The sequence below is a fragment of the Aethalodelphis obliquidens genome, unplaced genomic scaffold (assembly GCF_003676395.1).
Source record: "Aethalodelphis obliquidens isolate GAN/ISIS:26980383/991018 unplaced genomic scaffold, ASM367639v1 scaffold48, whole genome shotgun sequence".
Classification (NCBI taxonomy): domain Eukaryota; kingdom Metazoa; phylum Chordata; class Mammalia; order Artiodactyla; family Delphinidae; genus Aethalodelphis; species Aethalodelphis obliquidens.
Genome location: NW_020837992.1, coordinates 3,447,010 through 3,474,019, shown reverse-complemented (window position 1 = coordinate 3,474,019; position 27,010 = coordinate 3,447,010). Strand labels below are relative to the sequence as shown.

The 27,010-nt window shown below is 48.8% G+C and overlaps 1 protein-coding gene and 1 long non-coding RNA gene across 2 annotated transcripts in view; one reads left to right on the top strand and one right to left on the bottom strand.

Moving 5' to 3' along the window:
• The window catches only part of MAPKAPK2 (MAPK activated protein kinase 2), a 45,301-nt gene extending 27,215 nt beyond the window's left edge, over positions 1–18,086 (bottom strand). Inside the window, exon 1 of the mRNA XM_027082839.1 lies at positions 17,557–18,086. Coding sequence (XP_026938640.1) covers positions 17,557–17,880 — 324 coding nt within the window. The 5' untranslated portion in view covers positions 17,881–18,086. The remainder of the gene's footprint in view (positions 1–17,556) is intronic.
• Positions 15,489–25,682, top strand: LOC113607460 (uncharacterized). Its single transcript, XR_003427953.1, has 3 exons — positions 15,489–16,820; positions 18,516–18,627; positions 24,787–25,682. It is a non-coding gene; the product is annotated as an uncharacterized LOC113607460 (long non-coding RNA).
• The last annotated feature ends 1,328 nt before the right edge of the window (positions 25,683–27,010 follow it).

Sequence of the window (27,010 nt, the reverse complement as noted above, 5' to 3'; positions counted from 1 at the left end):
CACAGGAAGCCTCTTAAAACCTCTGCCCTTGTTCTGAAGCCACGGACTGCTCCTGGCATGCATATTTCTTAGAACACCTTCAGTGGAGGTGCAGATCGTGGTTAGTATCTGGGCAGCACCAAGAGGTTGGGGAACTCCTCAGGCTCTGGTTCTGACCCAAGAAGGGCGGAAGCCCTACGTCAGCTCTTCCCTCCCAACCCTAGTAGCATCAGAAGGAAACAAGGTGAGATCCCACGAGGTAATACTGAACAGTCTCCGTCTATCACCGAATACAAAAGTGCATGTTTCATCACCTTAGGAAAAAGTCCAGAGTTTATTCCTACCCTACCTTTCCAAATTTCTCTTTTTGCCCACCTAGCAAAATTAGTTCAATCTATAGAAACTGGGAGTGAAAGGGAACACTGAGAGCTCTTTCTAGTGAAGCATCCCCCCATCTCCCCAAGCAATCCCAGACCCCACCTCCAAGAGCAGAAACAGAAAAGCCCCTTTCCCGCTCCTGCCACCACCACCCCCATGCCCCCCCCCCCGATCCCCCCACCCCCGCCCCGGCCTCTTCCCCCTGGACTCCTCAGGCTACAAAGAATTCTTTGGCTCCATTATTCCACCTACCTTCTCTAACTGGGAGGGCTTGTGTTTGGATGTAGTGGCTTCTGAAGCTGACACTTTAATTCTTGATTTTAAAAACTTTATTGTTTAAATACCAGTTTTGCCTCTGAGGCAGCCAAGGCTCTGCTCTGCTCGTTAATTATCAGCTGCTAAACAGTACTTTTTTCATCCAAGCTGATAAGGCCCAAGGCCACTGGGGGTAAAAATGCTGGTGCTGGAAAAGAGGCTTCAGCTCCTCTGTGGCAGTCTCGTCAGAATCCAGAAGACAAACAGGCAAGAAGCTAACCCACTTCTGTGGGTACGGTGCAGCTAAGCTAAGAGCCTGGCACTGTGCTTGCACTCGCGGACACCAAACGAACGAGACACACTCTTGTCCTCAAGGGGCTCAGAATCCAGCAGGCCGAGATATGGGAGTGACCATAATTTAAATTCAGAGCAGTCACAGAGCTCGCGTGAGCTACCACCAGTATAGGGCAGAAAGGTATTCTGCCTGGAATTGGGGGTGGGGGGACAGGTAAAATCTGAGCCTCGAAGGAGAAACACAATTCCACCAGGAATAAAAGGATGAAGAAGTGAATGGTGCAAAAGAAGATCTGGAAGCAGAAGAACGCACTGCAGAGTGGGATGGAGCCCTCTCCTCTCCTGGAAGGAGAGAGAGAAAAAGAGAGAGAAAGAGAGACGTGCGCATACATGCGTGTGTGTGCGTGTGCGTGTGTGTGTGCGTGTTAGGGTGGGGGAAGAAAGAAAGGTCAAAGCCAGCTTGCCTGAACACCATGTTTAGGAGTTCGAGGGACACACTGGAGGCAAGGGGAGGCCACTGAAGGTCTCTAAATAGACGTAATGTTTGTGGTCACATCTGCCTGGGTACAGATGGCTGAGTCTCTCAATGCCTCTGAAGAAAACCAGATCAGTGGCCTCAAAAAGCAAGCATTAACCATGCAGAGAAACAGCGACTCCTTCCTATGAAGCAGGATGTAAAGAGGGGGAAGGTACGCACGGCCTGTACCAGCTGGATGACCCTTAGGACTCTCCACTGTCAGGGTCCACTGAGATGTGGACCTTTCCTCAATCTCTCAGCAAGGCCTGATGATCAGAAGAATCCTGGGAATGATGTCACATCTCTGCATCTCTCTAGGGCCCCTGGCAGGTCAAGTAGTCTGAAACCCTGCCATGACACTGGGGCAGCAGAGGAGCACACACAGCCCTGCGCAATTATCTGCAGAAGGCCGAGTGAGGAAGATGTGACTGATGCGTTCTGTGAGGCTCCAGAAAACACCACTAGCACCAAGGGATGATACAACTTCAGGGAACTAAATTTTGACTTGATGATCATAAAACTTTTTTTTTTGCATTTTATATATTTTTTAATACAGCAGGTTCTTATTAGTTATCTATTTTATACACATCAGTGTATACATGTCAATCCCAATCTCCCAATTCATCCCACCACCACCACCCCCCACGCTTTCCCCCCTTGGTGTCTATACGTTTGTTCTCTACATCTGTGTCTCTATTTCTGCCCTGCAAACCGGTTCATCTGTACCATTTTTCTAGATTACACATATATGCGTTAATATACGGTATTTGTTTTTCTCTTTCTGACTTACTTCACTCTGTATGACAGTCTCTAGGTCCAACCATGTCTCTACAAATGACCCAATTTCGTTCCTTTTCATGGCTAATATTCCACTGTATATATGTATCACATCTTCTTTATCCATTCATCTGTCAGTGGGCATTTAGGTTGCTTCCATGACCTGGTATTGTAAATAGTGCTGCAATGAACATTGATTGGGGTGCATGTATCTTTTTGAATGATGGATTTCTCAGGGTATATGCCCAGTAGTGGGATTGCTGGGTCATATGATAATTCTACTTTTAGTTTTTTAAGGAACCTCCAAACATAAAACTTTAAAACCAGAAAAAAAAATATTTTAAGAGTAAGGTTTTCTTGAAAAGGGATAAGCTCCCCTAACACTGGAGGAATTTAAGAATAGATTCAAAAGGTTGCCAAACACAGATAATTATCACAGACAAAAACACACATTCCTGAACACCACCTCTGTAGTCTTGTACAATAAGATACAAAGAGTGGAGTTCAGGAATCTGTATTTTCAAATGTTACCCACAGGTGATTCTGACAGTCGACTTGGCTGGGAGCAACTGGGCTAGATGACCATCTGCTGGAATGCAGCCCTAAACAAGACAAACAAAATACTATTTAAAGTCCCTTTCTAAATGATCACCTTCTTTTTACCCTCTCGACTGGGCCCCAAAACCTCTCCTCATGCTCTTACACAAATCCCCTTCCAGCTCCGCTAAATCTTTACCAGGGTGTAGAATGATGACCTCAGAGCCTGGTACTGTCTGAGAGAACATTCTGCAATGATAGAATGTTCTCTTATCTGCGCTGCCCAACACGATAGTCACTAGCTCTATGTGACCCTTGAGCACTTGCAATGTAGCTAGTGCTACGGAGGAACTAATTTTTAACTTTATTTAATTATTTAAATTTAAATACTCACATGTGGCTAGTGGCTACTGGACCAGCCAGTGCGGCTAGCTACGAAAGAGGGTTTATGTATTCACTCTGAGATTTACACAAGCAAGAAACTTGTGACTCTGCTCCTTCCACTACCACCTCTTGGAGCTCATCCCCAGCCTGAAGAGACCGGCCTGATGACAGGGAGATTAAATTCAAAGAAAACAGCAGGAAAGGAGGAGCTCTGTGACAGCTGTACCAGAGACAACAGGTACAGAGAACAAAGAGCCTGAACAAAAATCTTCACCCCTCAGGGCTTTGCCCTTCTCTGCCCAAGAAAGCAATTAACACCAACAGTGCCAGCAGCCGTCACCCCATCCCGGACAGTGGGGCCTGTTGCCTGGTGCAACCACCCAGTTTCCCCAGAGCAAGCAGACCTCATTCTCAAGGATGACCTAAAACATCCCTTAGCTGACTAAAGGTGGAGTCTCAAAGCTGGTTTGTAATGGAACATTTTGGCTGTTCTGGGGTACAGAAATCCAAGGGAGAAGAAATAAATCTCGCCAAAAAAAAAAAAAAAAGTTCCACTACTTTTCCAGACCTCGAAAGTTTTCATCAGGAAAATATATCATCTGCACACTAAAAAACACAACTGGATTCCTGCCCAGGTACAGCACAAAGGCCAAATTCAAACCTGACCAAGGACTCCAGCTTCACATGTGTGGTCCTTCAGCCTTGATTCCTGCTCCCATGTTTTGGGACCCTTTTGCCAGCATCTGCCTGGACACACACTCACAGTGGACAAGATGCTTTCTCAAGGCTCCCTCAGACCAAGTTACTGACTGCCTCCGCTCGGGAGAGGTGCTCAGCCTGCTGCAGAGACACAGGCCCTCAGAGAAGAGGGACGGTGGCAGGGATGGCGGGTGAGGAAGGATGGGAGAAAGACTACAAACTAAAAAATCCCTGCGGGGGAGGGGGAGAACAGCCATCCTTCAAAGACCAGATCTTTTTTCTGAAGTTTACTGGAAGACTTATTTTCCCCCCTTCTTGCTCTATAAAAAGAGAGAGAAAAAAATGTTGCAACTTCCTTTGTCACAGCACATGCTCAGGAAAAAACAGACCTGACCCATTGCTTCACTTTCCCATCTTCACTAACGGTCAGCTCCATCCCGAGCCCTGACTTCCGCTCACCCAGCTCCTGAGAGACTGGAGGCAAAGATGGCCAGAGCTGGGGCTCAGAGAGCACCCTGAGTGTACCTGCCCACTGGTCTACCTGGGAGGCTCAACACAGGAAGGATGCAACTCCTCAGAGCAAAAGAGAAACCCTGGGAGGGCCCAGAAGAGGACAAGAGCCTCAGCCACAGCTGCAGCCTGGCCAGCCCTTTCTCATCACCCCCTTCCTCGCCGGCTCCAGGCGATAGCCAGTCAACGTAATCCCAAGCATTTCCCATTACCAGAAACATCCCTAGGGAGACCTTGGGTCTTCCCCCCTCAGCAAACAGAAGATGGGAGCCCCAGTGGAGTCCCTCAAACTACTCCTCCCACTGGCCAAACTTCTGTCTGCACTGGCCCCGGGCCCTGTCACAGGTGTGAGTCCATACCAGGCAAAAGTGACCGCACCCCTGACCCCTCCGGCCTCAAGGAGCTCACCCTGAGTCTCTGTATCCTTTGTGGCCCTGATTCCACCACTTTCCCACCACCGGCTCCCTGAACCTCTTTATGTATAAAACTTGGAATCAGACCACCTGGACTACCTCTGTCAGAGGTACTGCCTCTGTCAGAGAGGGTCAAGAGGGAAGACATGTGAAGGCACACAGTCCAGATTTGGGGGGTCAGTCTAGATTTACTCCTTTTATATATATCCTGGGGGAGCAAGGGAGAAGACCTTGCTCCCCCAGGCAGCAGCCTGACTGCAGCAAGCTCCAGGGCACACCGGGCCCTCCACCAGGCCACCTGCATTCCTAGTGAGCAAAGGAGCTCACTCCTCCTCTAAATTTTAAGTTCCCAAAGGCAGCACTTCCATCTTATCATTGCAGCAATTTGCACAAAATAAGCATTCCATACATACTTGATGATAAAATAAAGAGGTGAATCAACTAAGTACTGAATTATAGCAGAGTCAGGGAAGAACTATTAAGAGAGGCAGTTCTGCAAGCTATAGGGAGCCAGGTTTTAGGGCTAGGCACGCCCATCATTAATAGCCTCAGGGCTCTGCACTTTTATTCCTTCCGCTTGCCCCCACCCCAATCACTTCCAGGGCTCACTCAAATGTCGCCTTCACAATGAAGCCTTCCCTGAGCCCCTATTTGAAATTTCAACACCACACACGAGTTCCTTGCCTTCCAGGGTCTCCTCCCCTCCTTTACTTTCTCCTTTGTACCTGTCACCATCGGACATTTATCTGATTATATTCTGTCTGTCTCCCCCTGCTAGAATGCAAGCTCCATGCAGGCAGGATCTTTTTTTTTTTTTTTTTTTTGGTCTGCTTGGTACACTGATGTATCCCCAGAGCCTGAAATAACACTTAGTAAGTGCTCAATAAATAATTGCTAACGAGTGAATGATTCTAAACATGTTTCCTCTTCTGTAAAATGGGGACTTTTACTTTGCAGTATTATTTTAAGGATTAACAAGGGTGTACGTGAAACACCTAGTACAATGCCTGATACATATAATATCTGCTCAATAAAGACTTGTTACCAATCTGGGAAACTTTCACAGTGTTGCTAAGCTTTCAACAGTGATCTGAAGGAGACAGAAGACAGAAGATTGTTGTAGGTATCAAAGTCATTCTGCTGTTCTGATCTATCCTTAGGGAGGCGGCAAAAGTCATTCTTGGCATTTCTAATTCATTTTCTTGGGTAGTGGGTTGTTTTGGATCTCAGAGGGCTAGAAGGCACCCTAAGGCAAATCCCACTTAGAAAGGCAGGGGTCTAGTCTAAACTGCAAGAAAGAATCAAACCTCATTGTTCTAAATCCCTCTCATCTCATATAGCAGAGGTATTAAAGGGGTCTAAACCCAAGGGGATGACCCTGACTAGTCGACCTTCTAGGTTAATCTTGACATCTGGGCCTCCTGATGGCCAGTCAGCAGGGAAGACAGGAGGTAGGCACAGAGAAGAATCCATGTCTATAAACATCGGTTGAATGCCTGAATGAATAAAAATACTACAGCCCGGAGAAGGGTGAAAGAACACTGGCCTGCAGAAAGTGAGGACAGAGAGGATGGCACCCAATCCCGGGATCCCTGGAACCTGGGCTGACCACCTCTCTCCCAGCATCGGGTTCTTTCCCAGCATCGGGTTGTTTTCCCAGCAGTGGGGTTGCAGCAGCAGTAATGAAAAAAGCCCTTCAATACAGGAGAGCCCTTAGATTTACGAATGAAGAAAATAAGTGAGGCCCAGAAAGGTTCAAGGACTGCTGAGGACCACACAGCCAGGTAGGTCTCTCACATGCCAGTCCAGTTCTGTTTCCCCTGCATGGAATTAACTGGTCCCACGAGGTTCAAACCTTTGACCTCAGTCCCAGCAACATGAGGCTCAATACTGGTCCTCTTGCAACACACAGGAACAAGGCCAGCAGACAGATAGATCACCTTGGACTGCATCTGTGTGTCTCTGCTGTGTCTGGAGCTGACGTGAAGATGCCAAGAACTGTAGGAGAGCTGGCAAGCTCCACATCTGTCCCTCCCTCAGTTAAAGTTCTCCAAGGGGCAGAAGGGTCATCTCCACAGCACAACAGGAAAAGGAGGGGCTCTGGAACTGGGAGGAGGAGGAGAGGCATCAATGGGAAACTGTGGTCAGGGCCCTTACAAGAACGAGAACTCCGTTAGCAGAAACATAAGGTGACAGCTTGAGTCAGCAGATCCGAGTGGGTAAAGGGAAGAACGCCCAGAAGGCTGTCCTGAGAATGGCTTTTTAGCAGACAGGAGGAAGAGCAGGGAGAGATACTTAGGGGGACCCTCACTATAGCCCTGGCTCATTCTCAGAGAGCCCAGGCAAATACTGCCCCTCACCCAGGGCCACCCCCCTCCACCCTGAGGATCACTGCTAGTACCTTATACTTATGTAGGCAGCATGCACTACTACTCAGTTTTCACACCTTTGTGAGGCAGCTAGGTATAATGCACAATGCCAAAATACTCTCTGAATTTTTTTTTTAATGGCGGCATATAGTCACTACATAGAACTAAGAGGATACAAAAATAATGGAGATGTGGGTCTTCAAGGAACTTACAATCCAATATCTCCACTTCACACATGGAGAAATACATTTAAAATGTGAAAGAAAATGTAAGAGTGTCTTGGCAAGTGTGACAGGGAGGGATGGCGGAGACCTGCTTCTGGCATGAAAGGCTTCACGAAGGAAGGAGCAGCATGTGTACCGGGTAGAAGAGGCAGATACAGATGGGCTGGGGACGGGGAGCATGGGGTGGGGGTGGTAAGGGCGACATAGGACGAATGCGGTACAGGCCACGGGTGAGGGTGTGGGGCTGGAAAGCAGAGCCCCATAAGGAAACAGCATATATAAGCCACTTAAGCTGAGGCACAGCACACACTCAGAAAAAAACAGACTGGGGTCAGATCTGAGAAGGATTTGGAAATCTCCTGAACTCTGCGTCCAAAGGGAACCCATGGAAGGGTTTATGCTGGGAAGCTACATGATCAGAGCTGGGCTTTAGGTAAACTAATCCCCATGCTCTCCAAGGAACTGAGGGGGCAAGACCTCATTCCAGGCCGGGGTCCTCAGGGTCGGCCACATGTTCGAAGGCCCAGCCCACCCCCACCTCTACTCTCTAGCCCTTCCTTCTCTAATTACACCTCCAACTCAATTTTATTTTCTTTTAAAAAATCTAAAGCAAGGTAACCAAAAGAGACCATGATAGCAGGGGAGATGAGGCACAGAGGAAGGGGAACTCACAGCCCCTTCCTCCTCCCTAAGAGCACAGGTGACTGGAGTGCGGCCAGGGGGAGGGGACACAGAAGCGAGGAAGTCCCTGGGAATCCCACAAGGGCTCCAGTGGAAGGGATATGGTGCTGGGGAGCCTGGCAGTCAAAGGGAATAGCAAAACGACATTTCCGTAAGCGTGAGAGTTTGCAAAGCAGGTTACTCTACGCACTCATTTTGCCCCGTGGCCTCCAGCCTTCCTCAGATCCGGGGGCCAGTGAGGAGAGAAGCACAACGAAAGGTACAAGAAGACCTTGCTCCCCCAGGCAGCAGCCTGACTGCAGCAAGCTCCAGGGCACACCGGGCCCTCCACCAGGCCACCTGCATTCCTAGGATGCTCTAAGTTCCACACACGTGGCTCCAAGCGCCCAGGGCTCCCCCTCTTTCTCCTGCCCCACCCCCCAACTCTTTGAACTCTGCAGAAATCAGGCATGACGAGCAATCTGCAGATTCTTCACTTAGAAACGCTTCCCTCACCTAAGGCTCCTGTGAAGACTGCCTTTAAAATCCTTCCTTTAAAAATCCCTTCCTCTAAGAATTACAGAAGCCAGGCAAGGAGGCCCAGGAGAGGGAGAGAAGAGGGAGGGCATGGCTACTCCAAGGACAGGGACTCCTTCTGTCAGAGTTAAAAATAAACTCTTAGCAATTTACACCCAACTCCTCCCCTCCAGAGGCCAATGGGCCTTGGCAGATAAATCTCTCCCTGCAGAGGAAATGAGGCCCCAGGGGGAAAGACAGGAGTAGGCAGTCATGGAGACCGTGGTCTGGGTATGTAACTCTAGCTGAAAGCAGAGGGTCCCCCAAGTCCTACCTCTCCCATGCACTCCTTCTCCCAGATAAACCCTAATACCAGAAAACACAGAATCCTCCTATCCAACAGGATTAGTACCAACACCTGCCCAAGGATTAGAAAAATCAGAAAGAAGAGAATGTCAAAGTCAACTAAAGGAAATACTCTGCCCAGTATCTATCAGTTAAATAGGTATCTCAGCTACCCGAGCCCGTTTCCTCTCCTCGTTCTATAGTGCCCCAGGATCCCCGGACAGTAGGGGAAGAGGCCACCTCGATGGACCTCAAGGGACACAGATCACCAACAGCCCTGCCCCCCACAGTCAGGAGGTAGAAGACACCCATGCTCTCTGTGACATCCTGCAGGTGGCTGAGCTGGGAGGGCCAGAGGGGCCATGGCCTGACTCATGAAACAGGCCCTGAGAGCCAGGGCCCAGTTATTCTTGGAAGCCAAAGAGATGAGGTCACACTTTTGAATCTGGTAACCTGAAGCCCCATGCTTCGGAGGTGGAGAGTATAGCTTAGCAGCAGGGCAGGAGTCCTGGGGCAGGTAGCACCTCAGCCACAGGGCGTGTGGCTGGGTGAGAGCCTGGAACAGCCGTGCTGGACTCCTCTGCTCATCCCCACACTCCTGCCAGGGAGGCTAGCTTGCGGGTGGAGTCTGGAGGAAGCCAGATCTGGATGCAAGCACACACACAGTCTAACGGTGCCAAGCCCGCTCACCTCCTCCCTGGCTAATTCAGCCTTCCCCGAGCTCCACGGAGCCTCCACACATAAATCTCGACACCTGGAGAAGCAGCAGCCACGGCTCACTCTCAGCACTCAGAAAAGCCAGTTGGCCCCAAACCACCCACCAAGCTCAGGCTGGAAGAGAAGGGGGCCGGTGGGGAGGGTGTGCAAGTGAGTGTGAGACACAGCTCAGCAGTGTGGCAGGAAGACCTGGGACAGGCGTCAGGGCCTGGCTGTGGGGGGAGACTGCAGCAGTGGCAGGTTTATTTTTAGCCGTTGAGACAGAGGGGCTGAGTGACAGTTCTGGGCCCTGGGCGGGAGGCCCGGTTACACATGTCCAGTGTGGGCTGGGAGCCTCATAACAATATGAATAATCAAAATGGCAGCAAAGTGATCAACTCAATCACCTCCTGGGAGGGCCCGGAAGGGTAAGGAGCCCCACAGGAGCATGAAGGTGGAGAAGCTGGCGGGGCCGTCAAGGGCTCTCCTCCCACGCCCCTCTACCTGTGACTAGAGAGATTTCGCCTTTGCTTCAGGTTCAAAAGAACCATCCCGGACATAAGCCAAACAGAGATGTTCGCCACATCTTCCCGGAGACAGAAAAGGCTTCACCTTCACTCCTCACCTCCCTGGAAGAGCCCTGGATGGACACTGGCCATGGAGATGCCTGGAAACGTCCCTCAAGAGTAAGATGCCCTTTCATACGACCCTTCTGGACAGCTCAGGTTCCTGGCGGAATGAACACACAGCTTGGCTGGTCTTAGAAGGGAACATCAATTACAGATAAAGTTGACCTTGGAGCCACGTCCCAGCCTATACAACCTGGCAGACGGCACATTAAGGTGTTTACCGGATCAGAGAATAAAGACCCCCAAGAACTCTGCACTGCCAGAGGGGAGCACAACCCTATCCCCGCTTCCACTCAGTCTCCTCTTCCTCCAACAAAGTCTTGTGGCCTGGCACTCAGGACCTCAGTCCAAAGCTCCAGGGCTAAAAGCACTGCTTTAGCCCTGAATGGCAGGAAGAAGAGAAACGAAAACAGACCTCACTAGGCATCTCCCACTCCTCTTGCTTCCTCATTCTCCTTACATCCCTTAGTACCCAGTCCTACGGGTAAGAAGTGGTACCTGGATGTACATCCTAACTTCCCCATAAACTCTGGGAATCAGTCCCCAGCTCTCACCTCAGAACAGCCCCAAACCCATACTATAACTCCAAGTGAATTAGAAGAAGGCACCCATCTGTATGGACCCAGTCACACACCGAGGTAAAGCCTGACAAATGGACAGTGAGTTGGATTAGAGCCCTCCTCCTCCCTCAGCCAGGTGCCCTGTGCCGGGCACAGCCTGCACAGCCAACCGCAGCAGCCTTGTTTGGCCCTGTAACTTCAAACGGGAAGGAGTTTCAGATGGCGAAAAAAAATGAAGAGTTTCCATCTCTACCCTGAGCCACCAGAACACTAAGATTCTTCTGATTTCAAGGAAGGAGAGGATTCACACCCCACTGAGTTACACAGTCCATCCTCTCTGCTGAGGCACTTGCTGGAACACTCACCAAGTCTTCACACAAGGGAAGGCGCAGCTGGTCAGGGATGGCTATTAATTAAGTGGACGGGAGCTGCCCTGCAACGCAGCAGCGAGCCTATCAAAAGGGCATCCAGGCTGGCCCAGACGCTGCCGATGGTCAGACGTGCAGCAAGTCAGCAAGCTCTCCTGCCTCCTGCCTCCAGCACAGCCCTCCACTATCCACACTGCCGTGTCCCAGGAGCCACTGGCAGCCTGACCTTCTGATGTGTACACTGAGGCCTAGAAAGTTTAACTGACCTGTTCAAAGTCACACAGCTAGTTAGCAGGGCACCAAGACTAGCTCTATCTTTCTTCCTTTCTCTCTCTCTCTCTCTCTCTCTCTCTTTCGAATCTAGCACATAACCCATGGTATCGGGTTCATCCCTAGATATTTATATCCATACATATCTTAAAACACAAAATATCACTATTCCCCTAAGGACTAGAAAAGGTATAAAATCTGATTTTGGTTACATATCTGGTGTACATCGAGCTGCTCAGTGGCATGGTCCCATCTCAATACCAATGTCCCCGTTTCTAAGATGACTAATGTACAAAGATCCTAGTGACCAGTTAGTGGAGATGAGTTTTGCACTGCCAGCTCCACAATCCCCATACTCTTACCTCTAGCAACCAAAACACCAAAGGAACCCAGACCAAGAGGAGGTCCCAGTGAACCAGGTCCCAAGACACGGCTCTGATGCTGATACCACGTAAGACCTTGGATATACCACTGAATCTTTCTGGACTGGCCCAGCCTCTTCCTCGGTGAGGTGGAAAGGGTCAAGAAAGATAAGCAGGGAGTGTTGTGAGCTCTAAGGAACTATGAGTTGTGGGTCTCTTTGCCACTGAGCCTTATTTCATTACCAAGAGCAGCTGCAGCCCCTTCATACACGAAGAACAGCTCTGCCCTGCCCACCCACTTCTGTCCAGGACACTGCAGCAACTGGAAAGGTGCAGCACAGGGAGGAGGGGAAAAAAGAGACCCCACAGGATCCTTGGGAAGGCCTCATGCAGAGGAGAGGGAGTAGGAAAGTATGAATCCTGTGCCACAGATGTCAAACTACCAGGGAGAGTCCTGCATCAGAGCACAGGAGGGCCACTTGGGAATCGTGAGAGGACTCAGATGCAGATACTCATGCCCTGTCTTCCCCGCCATGGCTGGCATTCCTCTTGGCACAGACTCCACACATCCCTGGGCTCTGCAGGTAGGGAGGGGGCCTCCGTCATCCCCAGGATGTGGCCAAGGGTTAAGTTTGCCTCCAGCAGTCGTGAAGCTTGGCTCCTCCAGGCTTCTCCCAGAATCCCCTGCACCTGCTTCTTAAATAAAATCGTCAACTGATGATGGCCCAACTCCTCAGATTCCAAGCAGTCAAAACATCTTAATTATGAATACCAATACCTTCATCCTCTAAAAAGGACCCCTTCATTTCCCAGGCACCCATCAATATTTGGTCCTGAGGCCTGGGGCTGCTTTTCTCCCCCTTTTGTCAGCCACTGATCCCACATCTTAGCTGGAGATTATTTTCAAGCTCTATCAAAGCCCAGAATTCATAAGTGAAAAAGAACCATGAGCCGCCCCGGCTTTGATCCTGCCTCAGTGGATGTCAAGAGCCCTGCTGCAGTAGACAGCAACCAGGGTAGGGCCCAAAGCAAAGAACAGGGTCTCTGAACCCAGAAGCTACACCTTCCCTCAAAAAACCACAAGCCCCAACCTTAGAGATTTGTAACCTTTCTTTATAACATCCTGTTAGTTTACTTCACGCTCCTCAAACACTTTAAAACCTGCTTTTAACACAAAGATCGGTTAGGCTCAATTCTGAGTCACCAGCCCCACTTGCTCCTTACCAACTGATCCACTCTCCCCTCAGCTGCCCTGAGGGCAACGCCACCATCACCTCCTGCAGATGTGCTCATTCCTCAGAGACTGTCCTCAGCTCCTTCGGTCCTCACAGATTGCCTCTTCAAAGTTCTTCTATTCCCAACCACACAATTTAACCCCTAGACCAGCAAAGTACAATAGAACTTTCTACAAGGTCAAAAATGTTCTTCTCCACTGTCCAATTCAGTAACCATTAGCCACATGTAGCTACTGAACACCTGACATGTGGCTAGCAACTGATTTTTAAATTTAGCTTAGCTTAATTTAATTAATTTTAGCTAATTTTAAATAGCTATACATGGGCATTGGCTACCATACTGGACAGTACAGCCCTAGACTACATTTGTTAATTTCACCTTCTCCAAATAAGCTTCCTGACCTCCAAAATTTTAAGGCCACTTTCAATGTCTGTATCCTCCATACAACAAAGCATGTGGTAGGATGCTCAGAGAATTGTTAACTACTGTAACAACAGTGGAGATAAAAGGGATTGGTTGATTAATGAAACTTTCCTCACCTTGTGATTCCATCCAGCAAACTGCCCCTCACCCAGCCACAAACTCTCTTGCTCCCCGACCGGTACACAGCACGAGGCGTGCTGGAGAGGGTGCAGCCTGCACTGTGGGGATGTGGGAGCCCCGGCTCTCCCTCTCAACCATGAGAGGTTCTGATCAGCTCCCCTTCAGAACACCAAGGAAGCCACATGGCGGTGACACAAAGTCACCTGGAGGGAGGACTGCTGGAGAAAGGCAAGGAGAAGGAACAGTACTTTGTTTCCTCTAATCCACACAACGGAAAGACAAACAGAGATAAGTTATGACAACATTCTATATTTTGTAAAGCAATAATATGCTTCACCGAATCAGAGTCACACGGCAGAGAGGGACAACGGTGCTGGCTTTAATTAAATTTGTTCAGCTAATACCTAGGAGTCACCATGACACAATGAAGCAGTAAGCAACTGAGGAACCCCACAGGGAATAGGACCAATTACTGCACAAGTGAGCTGAGACCAGGCGTCCCTACCAAAGAAATAGTGAATAGAATTCTCATGTTCTTGCACAAAAAATAATACTAGTAAATAAGGTTTCTAGCAAACACTTCCTAAAAAGGGGAGGGTGTGGTAAAAAAAAAAATGTTTGTTACTGAAGATTCAAAACTCATGGAGCTGCTGAGTTGGTTTATAAGCTGCCTCTCCAACTCTGGCAACCTCTGCTGGGAAGCCGCTAAGTCCCTACCCAGCACCCCCTGGCCGACAGTCAAGGAGGGCCTGCGGTGACAGTAGCTCCTCGGGCTTGAGAGGCTCTGGAGCAGCAGCCCGTCCCAGGGCCAAGCCTGCTGATGTCAGTGCAGTACCCAAGTGGGAAGCGGTCAGGCGTCCTGGGTGCTAATCCTGGTTCTGCCCAGTGCATGGCTGTATTACCTCAAGCAAGCCTTTGCTCTGGGCCTTGGTTTTCTCATCTGCAAAATGAGGGGGTTGGATGAGATGACCTCTGAAGTCCCTTCCAACTCTGAGAGAAGTATAAGTATGACTTAGATCTTCGCAAAAGCAGCCAGGAGAGATGGTGAGGCAAGGTCATAGCACCCACCAAAAAGCATGTAAATGTTACCTCTCTCAGGTGGAGGTAGAGAAATAGCAGGGCAGAACGGGACTATTTTTTAAAGCACTGATTACATTTAATAGGACTAAGAAGTCACCAGACCACAGACAGGGAGCAGGGCATCAAGGCAGCCGCCACCTCTCACCAACTCTCAGGGCTGTGAGATAGCAGATATCAGAACCCCCATGACAGGCCCTGCTGCTGCTCTACAGCTCTTTGACCTAACTCCCCAGGAATGGCCTAACACCCCGGGTAGAGCAGAGGTCTCCTCCCTTTTTCTTCAGGCACCTTTCCGATGAGGCAATCCCTCCTGCCCCACCACATCTTCCTCCCTTGCTTAATAATCAAAACACTCCTGGTTTTGAAAATCATTTCAGTACTCAGCACCTATGGTTAAGTTAATCAAGATTCAAGATCTAGAAATCTCTTTGGTGTGTGTCTCTGGAACAGAATTCTTTGAACCAGATTCCCCCCACAGCTATAATTATGTCTCAGCCAGTATTTGGATATTGGAAGCGCTGTTGACACTGCTATCAGTCTCTGAATGCCTCATCCCTTCTTTCTTCCTCTATTATTAAGTTTTTACACAAAGATATGTGGGAAATCTACAGTTTAACAGTTGAGTCAACTTGTAAGATCTGGGAGCAGGCTGCCTGTCAAAACACACTCTGACTTCAATCTTCATCCACTTCTAACCTGAGAAGGACAAACTATGAGTGTTATTTAAAATACTCCTGGATCTTTAGCACAGGGAGATCAGCTCCTCGGTGCTTTGTGACTACCTAGAGGGGTGGGATAGGGAGGGTGGGAGGGAGGGAGATGCAAGAGGGAGGAGATATGGGAACATATGTATAGGTATAGCTGATTCACTTTGTTATAAAGCAGAAACTAACACACCATTGTAAAGCAATTATACTCCAATAAAGATGTTAAAAAATAAAACAAAATAAAATACTGCTGGATCTTTCCTTTCAAAACCATTTAAAGGGAGAAAAAAATCCAAATCTCTCTCCTATTAATTACAATAGAAATCTGAATTGCCACCCAAAAGCATTTTAGAGGGTGGTTTTCTGTGTCTATTAAATAGAATAAGGAGCAGAAGTTGAGAGCTTTTGTTCTGAAGTCTTTATACCATATTCCAGCTATCCAAGAAGATGAGCAGCCAGTGTCCCCAAACTGCTGATGGGTGAAGGCAGATGGCGTCTCAGAGGGGATAGAAAACTCTCCTGGAAAGAATGTCCGTCACTTCCTCAACAGTACAGGTTAACTGTGGTCAAACAGTATTCACTCAACTCCACTCCCCGAGGTCAGAGCCACGGGGTCAAACAACCACTCTCCTTCCCTGCCCCCAGTTATGAGCAGGGAAAGAACGGTCTAAGGCACAAGTATTAAAGGGTTCAGGATACTGATATATTCCTTCTCCAAAAGTCGACATCAAACAACCAAAAGCCCTCAGCAACAGCTTATAGTAAAAACCAAACAAATCTGACAGTGTTGAGGCTAGCTGAAGTTCTCCCCCAAAAGGGAGGATGAAAGCAGCAAGAAAATAATTTCAGAGGCCTTAAAATCTGTTAAGTTGAACATGTTTGTCTTCTACAACCCCCAAGTACCAGGGTCTTATTCTATCTAATTATATATTCCAACATTTCCACCCATAACACATATCTGAGTTTTGTATGAATAGCTGAAACACAGCTAGCCACAGGGATTGAGGGGGAAAAGAAAATATAACACAGGAAGTATTTTACTCCTCCTCCAATCATTAAGACACCCCAGGGGAAAAAGGCGTTTTGGGTCACCTTTAGAGATGTGGTTTGATCTGAAACCCCTCTTTGGGGAAAACCTTCTTCATGACCCTGAACATTGGCTCACACTGCACTGGCGACTCATCAGACCTCCAAGTCCATTCTGTTTAACTTCCGAAGTAGATACTCTCACTGAAATCCCCATTCTCCCCCCTACCAGATTCCCTTAAAAAAGAAAAGAAAAAGAAAGAAAGAAAGAGGTTGGTTTTCCCCAGCTCTAGGAAAACGCTCCCTCCTCTGTCCACCAATCGCCCTTGTCCAGGACTCAAGTGGCCATCTCCGATTTGCGGAATCAGCACTGGGCCAAGCCGTGGTTTACGGACCCGGTTTACAATGATCAATGGAGCTATGGGAACAGCAGACACCGCGAAGGAGCCTGCTGGCCTCCCATCTGGAGCCTCACAGGCACTGAAGGTAGGAGGGGGCACGCTCTCGGATCAAAACAAACCCTCCCCCGCGCCCGGGGCGGTCGCGGTGGGGATGGGGGGGTGTCGGTGTCCCAGCGGAATCTCCAGCCTTGCACCTCCCCGGCCGGCGCGCCCCAAGGCAGCACAGCCGCACTCGCAAGGCCCAGGGAAGTGAAATCACACATTCCGGCTCCCAAATAAGGAGCGAGGCTAAATAAACCTCTGAGATACGACTTCTCCAAACCAACCGACCAACCAGCTCAATGAGTAATGGGCCTTTTGTGCCCACAGAAAGAAAGAAGGGAGGAGAGGATAGGGAACCACAACCCCCGAAAATCACTTCCATGAGACTAGGGGGAAAATTAGCAGAAGTGGTCCCGAAGCCAACCGTTGCGACTCGGCTGGATGCCGCTCAAACCCAAAATGGCAGGGTCCTCACGAGTCCTCTCGAGTCCCCGCCACTCACACCCGGAGGTGACCGGAAACTCGGTCTCGGCTGTGTGGTCCGCCGGGACCTGACCTTCCCGCTGCCCCCCGCCCCCTGCCGCGCACTTGGCACCCCTCACGCGCGCGGGACGGGCAGCCCCGCCGCGGCCACTCCTCCGCGGCTCCGACGCCAGACCGAGGAAAGCGTCGGCGCGACCACGCTGAGCCACCGAGAGCTTAGGCCGCTGCGGAGTGTCAGGGGTGTCCCCGGGAGACCCCATCCGCCCGTCCTCCCCTCCCTCGGGCCCCAAACCTACTTTTAGGGCGAATTTCTCCTGGGTCCTCTTGTTGAAGATCTGCAAAACTTTCCCGTTGATGCCCAGTCCCAGGACCTGGGTGGTGACCTTGTAGTCGTCGATGATGGCGTTCTTCTTGATCTGCAGGCTCGACTTGACGTGGAACTGGGGGAACTGCTGCGGGGGCTGCGGCGGCGGCTGGGCCGGGGGGTGAGGTTGGGCCGGGGCGGGGGGCTGCGGCGGCGGCGGCGGCGGGTTGGGGAACATCGCCGGCGTTGGACAGCATGGTGCGGTGGCGGCGGCGGCGGCGGCGGGCTGGGGAACAGCACCGGAGTTGGACAGCATGGTGCCCGTAGGCGCGAGAGCAGCGGCGGGAGGGCCCGCGGCGGGCCCCTCCTCCGGCTCCGGACGGGTTCCCCGCCACCCCGAGCCCGGCTGCGAAGTTTGGTCCGGGCTGGAGCCGGCTTCCCCGCCCCGGCCCGGCTCCAGGCTCGGCGGGTCGCGGGGCTCCGTGGGTCCCGCTGTGCGCCGCTGGCGCCCACCGGCCCTGCTCCCTCCCTCCCACCCTCCCCCCGGGGGCCAGGCGCTCGGTGGAACGCGGGACGGAGGGGCCCCGGCCGGGGGGGAAGCGGCCGCGCAACAAAGTACCCAGCCCGAGGGCCGGCGGCCGCGTCACAGCCTCGTCTGCGTCCGGGGCCGGTCCTTAAAGGGGAGGGTCGGAGGGGGCAGGGCTTGGGGAGGCGGGACGGAGCTGGGGAGGCGTGGGCGTGGGGGAGGGGCTGGCCTTAAAGGGGAGGACGCGAGGCTTCCGGAGCGTGAAGGGCCAAAGCTGGCGACTGGGGCTGGGGACAAGGAGCGGGGACCGAGAAATCTTAGTTCCTAAATAATCAGGGCCACGCAAAGGGAAAGGGGAGGCGTATGAAAGTAGCTGCATAATCAGATAGATAATCCACTTTTCTCCAATTGTCTGGCTCTTTTAGAGAGCAGCAGCTGAGGGTGTATTTCGAAGTCGGGGGATGACTAGCAAGTATGCGCCAGATGAGACCTCCGGGGTGACCTGGAATTACAGAGGCCACTCATTCTCGGAATAGGGTGAGGCAAATATGGAATATTTTAACTTGAACACTTTCCTCTGAGTTTTGCATTTCTTTTCTCACAAATTCGGTGCACCTCTCCCAGTGGGAAGAATAGGGTGTGGAGAGAATTCCCTGAGACAATGTACCAAAAAGGGAACGTCTAGGGAATAGGTCCTGATTTCCAATGTGGAAAAGTTAGGCCCTAAACCTACAGCCATAAGAAATGGGTATTTTTGAAGAAGCCAAGTTCTAGTCCAATTTAGCCCCCTGTCTCTGAGGAAGATACTAAGGATCTAGCTGGACCTAAGCATAGCCCAGATCAGGGGAGGAGATTGGGGAGGCCCTAAATTTAAGCTGCCAGAGGGTGTTGATACATATTCTGATGGGCTTTGGGGGATGATCATGAAATAAATTCCTGCTGATCTCCTCCCCACTCTGACTAGTAAAACAGCTCAGAAATAAGACAAGGAGCCTGAGGTGAAGACAAAACCTCAGCTTAATTACTGATAAGGCCGAATTAGAGAATGTGACTTTACCTGTGGCCACACATGGCCCCTAACACGTTCCCCCAACACTCTAGAGCCCCCTTGTACAGGGAGACCTAGCTCAGGGAGAAGCAGAGGAGGGAACATCCTAAGGAGAGGTGCCCTGGGGACCGAGCCCAGGCAAGCATGGAGTGAAGGGTAGCCTGAAAGGTAGAAGTTACCCTCTTAGCAGAGTCCCTTCCTGGGACTCACTCCAGGGCCCACTCCATGGACCAAGGAGAAATATGAGTCCCCTAACACAAATACTCGCTCTTTCTGAGCACAGTTAATTTAGTGTACACCTTGACTTTGTGCAAGGTGCCGTGCTCAGGCCTGCAGTGGTGGATGGTGTTGATCTGTGGAGGAGAAGAGAGGTACAAGCAGACAGCATCAAGAGAGTGGCACTGACACAAGTCTGGGAGGTGAGGGCAGAGGGATTCTCCTCTGCAATAGCAGGTGGTGGAAGCTCTCCTCTCATGCTAGAGGGTGGATAAGTTAGACAGTTCCCCATTCCTCTGACTCCTCAAAGATAAAAAGACAGCCTACGGCCACAGAGATTGGAAAACACCTCACCCGTTCTGCAGCACTACTATCACTTCCCTTAGGCGCACAAGGGAGAAGCCCAAGGACTGAGAGAAGGACGCAGGGATGGGGAGGTGGAAGCACCTGCTCCTTGCTTCTCATCTCAGCTGGGCTGGGGCTGTGCAGGGCTGAGAGTTGGTCTCTTTTCCTCTGCAGAAGGTCACCAGTGGCTTCCTACTGCCTGGTACTGAGTTTTCACCTGCTTCCCTCCACACGGCTAGAAAGAGGATAAGCTCTTTTTGCCCTTTCAGAGACAGAAGGCACAGTGGAAAGAGAATAGAATTTAGAGACAAATGACCTGAGTTCAAGTCTCTCCTCTTTGTATCTGAAACAAGGAGAAAAATAATAAAATTGAATATCAGGGCTGAGTGAGAATTAAATGAGGTAGTGTTCATGAGAACTCCCCAAAAGCTAGAAATGATCATGAAATAGTAAATCTTATAATGACTGAGGCATTGCTGGCTTGCTCCTCTGCTCTGTGCCCACTGCATGGGGATCTGCCCCTGATATCAAAGCTGCCTTCCTATCTAGCTGGGACTCTGGGGAGATGCTGCAGCCCAGTGACCTAGGAATAACTAGACAACTGAAACCACAGCTGGGGCTTCCTTCTGGAATTACAAGGACCAGTTAGGCCCAGGGGGCACACAAGGACTCAGTACATAGAGATTACAGAAGCTGCACACACAGCACCCAGAAAACATATACATATATCAACACAAAGACATAAGTGCAATGTGCCTGGCATGTAACAGACATGAAATAAATGTCTAATGGATGGATAATAACTGGGGAGTGAGATGGGCTAAAGGAAGAACCTAAGATGGGCAAGAGATCCAGAGTCTTAAGTTCCATTCCAGTCCTAACTAACTATGTAACCTCATGCAAGTCCCGCGCCCTCTCAGTTCCCTCTTTCTCATCTGTCCAACAGTGATGTTAACATCTGTCCTGCCTCCCTTGTAGAGCTATTGTAAGAATAAAATAAAATATTTTTCCTTAGGACATGGAAGTCCAAAGTCCTATTTGTATAATACCAAGCTCTCAACCATCTGTAATGAACTACTTAAACAATTTTTATGGATATGTAGAAGCACTTCAAAAGTTAAAAGTCTATGCAAATAGAAAGTACTATTTTTGTCTACTATTGACATGCAAACACATATGCCATGAATACTGTACACACAAAGACAATTGAAAGACCTCAGGTACATAGAATTTGGTTAATTATAATCCTCCTCATCATTGAGTCATTGGTCCATCTCTGCTTTTATTTAATTAGCTATTAGTTTGGTTGTTTTGTTTTGTTTTGTTTTTGGGCAGGTTTTTTGGCTGCGCCTTGCAGGGATGTTAGTTCCCTGACCAGGGATAGAACCCAGGCCATGGCAATGAAAGTGCCAAGTCCTAACCACTGGACCACCAGGAAAGTCCTTCGTTATTTTTAATAATGCAGTAGGCACCTGTGAATCCACTACCCAAAATGAAAACTAGCACTTTGACAGTAGCATACATCTAACTAGGTGGTTCCTTCATTCAACCCCAACCCACCTCTGTTTTCTCTGGCCAAGATAAACATTATCTTGAATCCTAGGTTCATTATTCCTTTCCTTTCCTTTTATGTAGTTTTATTTCATAAGGACACATAAAGGTGTCTGACCTTCATAAAAGGTGAAGCTCATAGTGTCTTAAAAGGGAGGTGGATAGGGTTCCCTGGTGGCGCAGTGGTTGAGAGTCCGCCTGCCGATGCAGGGGACACGGGTTCGTGCCCCGGTCCGGGAAGATCCCACGTGCCGCGGAGCGGCTGGGCCCGTGAGCCATGGCCGCTGAGCCCGCGCGTCCGGAGCCTGTGCTCCGCAACGGGAGAGGCCACAACAGTGAGAGGCCCGCGTACCGCAAAAAAAAAAAAAAAAAAAAAAAAGGGAGGTGGATATGGGTGACTTTATCAGAAAGATGAGGTTAAAATAAGGAAATGTCTTGTCATAGTTTCAGAGTATTCGCCACCTCCTCATGATGACGGTGACGATGATGATAATGATGGCGATTATTGAGTGCTTACTCTATACCCAACACTGTGCTCAGCCTGCCATTGTCTCATTTAAATCTCATGAGGGTCTGTGGTAGAGATTGCTGGCTGTTTCCGCCAGTATCCATTTCCCCCTCTTTGATAGTAAATAATCTTCAGTATTTAGCTAAGCACATGACTGCCCGGAATAAAAACTACATTTCCCAGCCTCCATTACAGCTGTCTGTGTTCATGACTTGTAAATGGAAGCTGTTGAGAAAAGAGGTAAGTCCTCCTCCTTCTCGTCCTCTTTTCTCCTTCCTGGTGGCCGGAATAAAAATGTAATGGCTGGAGGAACTTCCCTGGTGGTCCAGTGGTTAAGAATCCATCTTGCGATGTAGGGGACGCCAGTTCAGTCCCTGGTTGGGGAACTAAGATCCCACATGCCGCAGGGCATTACTAAGCCCACGCGCCACAACTACTGAGCCCGAGTTCTGGAGCCCTCGCGCACCACAACTAGAGAGAATCCCGAGCACTGCAGCGAAGAGCCCACGTGCAGCAACTAAGGCCCAATGCAGTCAATAAATAATTTTTTTTTTTTTATGTAATGGCTGGAGCTTGAGCAGCCATCTTGAATCATGAATTTGGAGACCACAGGTTGAGGATGACACAGCAAAAGGATAGAAAGAGTCTATGTCCTTCTATCCATGGAGTATGCATAGAAGATGGAGCCTGGATCCAACGTATCAGCCCTAAACAACTTACCCAGCCTTTATATGAAATAGAAATAAATGTCCTTCTTATTACAGCAACTGATGTTCTAAGTTTTCTATCACTCACATCCAAATCCCATTCTGTTATACAACCCTATGAGATACGTACTGTTATCCTCATTTATCTATTTTAAAAATGAGGAAACTTAGTCCTAGAGAAATTGAATAACTTTCCTAGGGGTACATAGTTAGCAAAGCACAGAACCCAGGCCTTTCTGACCCAAAGTCCATTTTCATGGCCCCCACTCTAAATCCTAAGCAGACATACACCCACATATCCTTCTTGATGTCCAAAATATGGTATCTTGCCATTTCTGGGCAGGAATGACCTAAAAAGGTATGGCCTATACTTTCCATTTTAGATAAACTTTAAATCTCCCACACCTCAATTTCCTTCAATCTTGACCTAATCTGTTACAGAGTATAGGTCTGTGTTAATTTGCATGACTGTGTTATATGATAGGATTACTTGTGAATCCATGGCAATATCTCTTCTCAAGGCTTCCCCCGTCCTGCCTTCCACCATCAGAGAGTAAAAATTTCCTATTTTGCTGTGATATGGCATTATGAATGGATGACAAAGGGTGAAAATCTATGGAGGTGAATTTCCTGCAAATTTTCAGATAACACACTCTTGATGAAATACGATCATCCGCAAGCTGTTGGATAGATATATGCACACAGATAAAGTGGGCTTTGTATCTATTGCTGGGGCACACAAACTACTGCCGAAGGCAGCACGATTCACAGGAAAAGCTCTCTTCACTGAAAGCTCACTCTTGGAAAGGAAAATGACTTGAGGCCAGGGAGAGATAGTCTTCATCTTATAGGCTAGTTTTTCTTTGAGAGATTGAGAAATTCTCCAAAGCAAAAATGACAGATATATAAGAATTATTCATCACAAAATTTCTGAAATCTCTGAAAGTGCTAGGGACTGATCCACAGAAAGAAATTTTACCCAAAGTAAATATTGTGGGCAATGCCCTATGTGAGGACATCTCAGAGGGGAAGAAATGCTCTGCTCCTCCACCCCAATGCCCTTATCTGCACCCCATCCTTTGACTGTTTAATGCCACAGCAGGGAGCAGCCGGAGCAGAGGGAAAGAGAAAGAAGGAAGTACCTAAGGGGGAACAGAAACTTAGCCTCAGCACATCGACAGACATGACCTGGTCCAAAGGGACGGAAAACGGGACTAATTAAGACTACAGGTTGCCTAACTGTAAATTCTGTGCCTTAGTCTGGGAAATGGAGAGGAAAGGGGTAAATATTCCATCATAGTCAAGATAGCCCAAGACTGTTGTCCCATATTAAAAGCTTTGCCCCTCCAGTCTAGCCTGTATCTGGCATGTCCATTGCAATTCAGATGAGCATTCAGCCTGGATAGTGAAATGGGGAAGGGAGAAAGGTAAAGGGGATTTGCCATCCAGGAACACAACCAGGGTGTGTCAACCCAAAGGGTCATTGGTCTTTGTCTGGTAACCTGCTGACCCCTGGAATTTTTTTCCATCCCTCACTTAAGATGAGTAAATGGGAGTGGGAAGGTAGGAAAGGTAGGAAGAGATGGGGGGGGGGACTGGGTAGTGATTTCCTAAGTGTATAAGAATAAACAGCTTCCCGTGAGACCATAATTTTGAGGCAGCGGAACATGGCGGAATCAAGTCCTGGGTTCAAATCCCACCTCTACCACTTACTACTATAATAACTGCACCTCTGCATTCTTTTTGTATAATGAAGGGGGAGATAATATTCCCTAGATTAATATTCCCGTGCCAAGTTTTGAGCTGTTACTGACACATACTGATTGGCCTCTGTGGAGCAGTTATTATGCAGCAGGTACATTCATACCAGTCATCTCTTTCAATCCTTTCGACAGGCTGTACTTAGTATTATTTCTGCTATTCCAATCATTGAAAGCACTGTGGCTCAGAAAGGTTAAATACCCGGCCAAAGTCATCACACTAGAGCAGAAGAGCTGGAATTCAAAACTCATGCTGTTTCCGCTCATGTCAAAGTCCATGTTCCTAAATGCTCCTGTAAGTTGCATTTGGCTCAGGAGAAGGAAACAGTCTGCAACCTGCATCTTACTCAAATTCCAAAGACTCTTCCTCCAAGACAGAGAGTTAAAGGCAATGAATAAAGCCATTTAAGCAGTAATGCATTTAGGATCCTAGGATGTATCAGCTTTTGAGAAATGACTTAAATATATGAGGTACATGTGGCATAACCCACATTTTGTTTTGGTTTTGCTCATTAAATGACAGAGGTAGGAGCTAACTTTTCCCCCCATGTTTCTCTTTAGGTTATGAAAACTGTAATATTGTAGAGATGAAAAGGACCTATGAAGACCACCTGATCTGTCAACTTTCTCAAAAGACCACACCTACATGTAGACAAGTAGGTGTGTGACCTTCAAAGCTTTAGGCTCTCAGAACTTCCGGTGTCTCACTATATCATGAAAGGAAGTTCTTCCTTTTGTGTGACCTATATAGTACATGTTGCGGGCAAGTCCCTCTCATTCCTGGAAGCTCGCTCATTGATGCTGGCCAGGGGTCTCCCCACAGCTTTGGATAGATGTCTAGAACCCTCCCTTCACTGGAGCAGTAGGTGCAGGGGAAAATTGGATGTGCTGGAAGAGAGAAGTTGGCATGTGGGCCAGCCTGGTACCTGCACCTGACCCCCACGATCAACTTTGCACCCCCTTTCATATCCACAAACATTTACTGAGCACCAGTTCAGGTCAAGTATTGTACTGGGCATAGGAATGCTCAGAGGACCCTGATGGACCTTGAGTGCCTTGAGAAGTTACATATATATATATTTACATATATATATAAATGGTGACAGTTATGTATATACATAACATAAATGTATCATTTTAACTATTAACTAGTTCAGAGGCATTAAGTACACTCACGTTGTGCAGCCATCACCACCATCCGTATCCAGAACTTTTCATCTTCCTAAATTAGTTCTCTGAACTCATTAAATAATAACTCCCCACTCCCATCCTTCTCCCAGCCCCTGGCAACCACCATTCCACTTCCTGTCTCTATGGATTTGACTACTCTAGGAAACTCATATAAGTGAAATCATACAGTATTTGTCTTTTTATGACTGGCTTGTTATACTTAGCATAATGTATTTAAGGTTCATTCACGTTGTAGCATGCGTCAGAATTTCCTTCTTTTTTTAAGGCTGTACCATTGTGTGTGTGTGTGTGTATATATATATATATATATACCACCTTTTATTTATTCACTCATCCCTCTTGATGGACACTTGGTTTGCTTTCACCCTTTGGCTATTGTGAATAATGATGCTATGAACATGGATGTACAAATATCTGTTTGAGTCCCTGCTTACAATTCTTTTAGGTATATACCCAGAAGTTGAATTGCTGCATCCTATGCTAATTTTATGTGAAATTCTTTAAGAACTGCCATGTTAATTTCCATAGCAGCTGCATCATTTTACATTCCCATCAGCAATGCATAAGAGTTCCAATTTCTCCACTTAGCTAACACTTGTTATTTTCTAGGTTTTTAGGGGTTTGTTTTTGGTAATAGCCGTCCTAATGGGTGTGGCCTTGAGAGGGTTTAAGTTTGGGTCTTCAGGGCTCACAAACAGGAGAGAGTCATCTAGAAAGTTCTCACCAAAGAAATGACATTTGACCTAGGGATCTAAATGGGCAAGAATTCTCCAGGCAGGGCTTCCCTGGTGGCGCAGTGGTTGAGAGTCCGCCTGCCGATGCAGGGAACACGGGTTCGTGCCCCGGTCCGAGAAGATCCCACGTGCCGCGGAGCGGCTGGGCCCGTGAGCCATGGCCGCTGAGCCCGCGCGTCCGGAGCCTGTGCTCCGCAACGGGAGAGGCCACAACAGTGAGAGGCCCGCGTACCGCAAAAAAAAAAGAAAAGAAAAGAATTCTCCAGGCAGAGGAGGAGAAAGGGGTAACACTAAACAATGGAGCAAAGGGAGACGAGAAATTGCACAGCCTGTTTAGGAGCAGCAGGTGGTCAGCACAGGCTGGAATGCAGGGTGTGCAGGGGAGAGTGTCAAGATGTGGGGCGAAAAGCAGATTTAAGGGCTAGACATTCCACTAAGGCTTTGGACTTTGGGCAACAGGGAGCCATTGGTAATACTATGTGAAAGTGCTGTGCAAACTTCAACACATGATATAAATGCAAGAACTTAGAACAAAAAAGAAAGAAACGTTTTTAAAGAAAAAAATGGGGACTCCCCTGTGGTTAAGAATCCGCCTGCCAATATGCAGGGGACATGGGTTTGAGCCCTGGTCCGGGAAGATCTCACATGCTGCAGAGCAACTAAGCCCGTGCGCCACAACTACTGAGCCCGCGTGCTGCAACTACAGAAGCCCAAGCGCCCATAACCCGTGCTCCGCAACAAGAGAAGCCACTGCAATGAGAAGCCCGTGCACCGCAACGAAGAAGAGCCCCCGCTCACCGCAACTAGAGAAAACCTGCGCGCCACAACTAGAGAAAGCCTGCGCGCAGCAGCAAAGACCC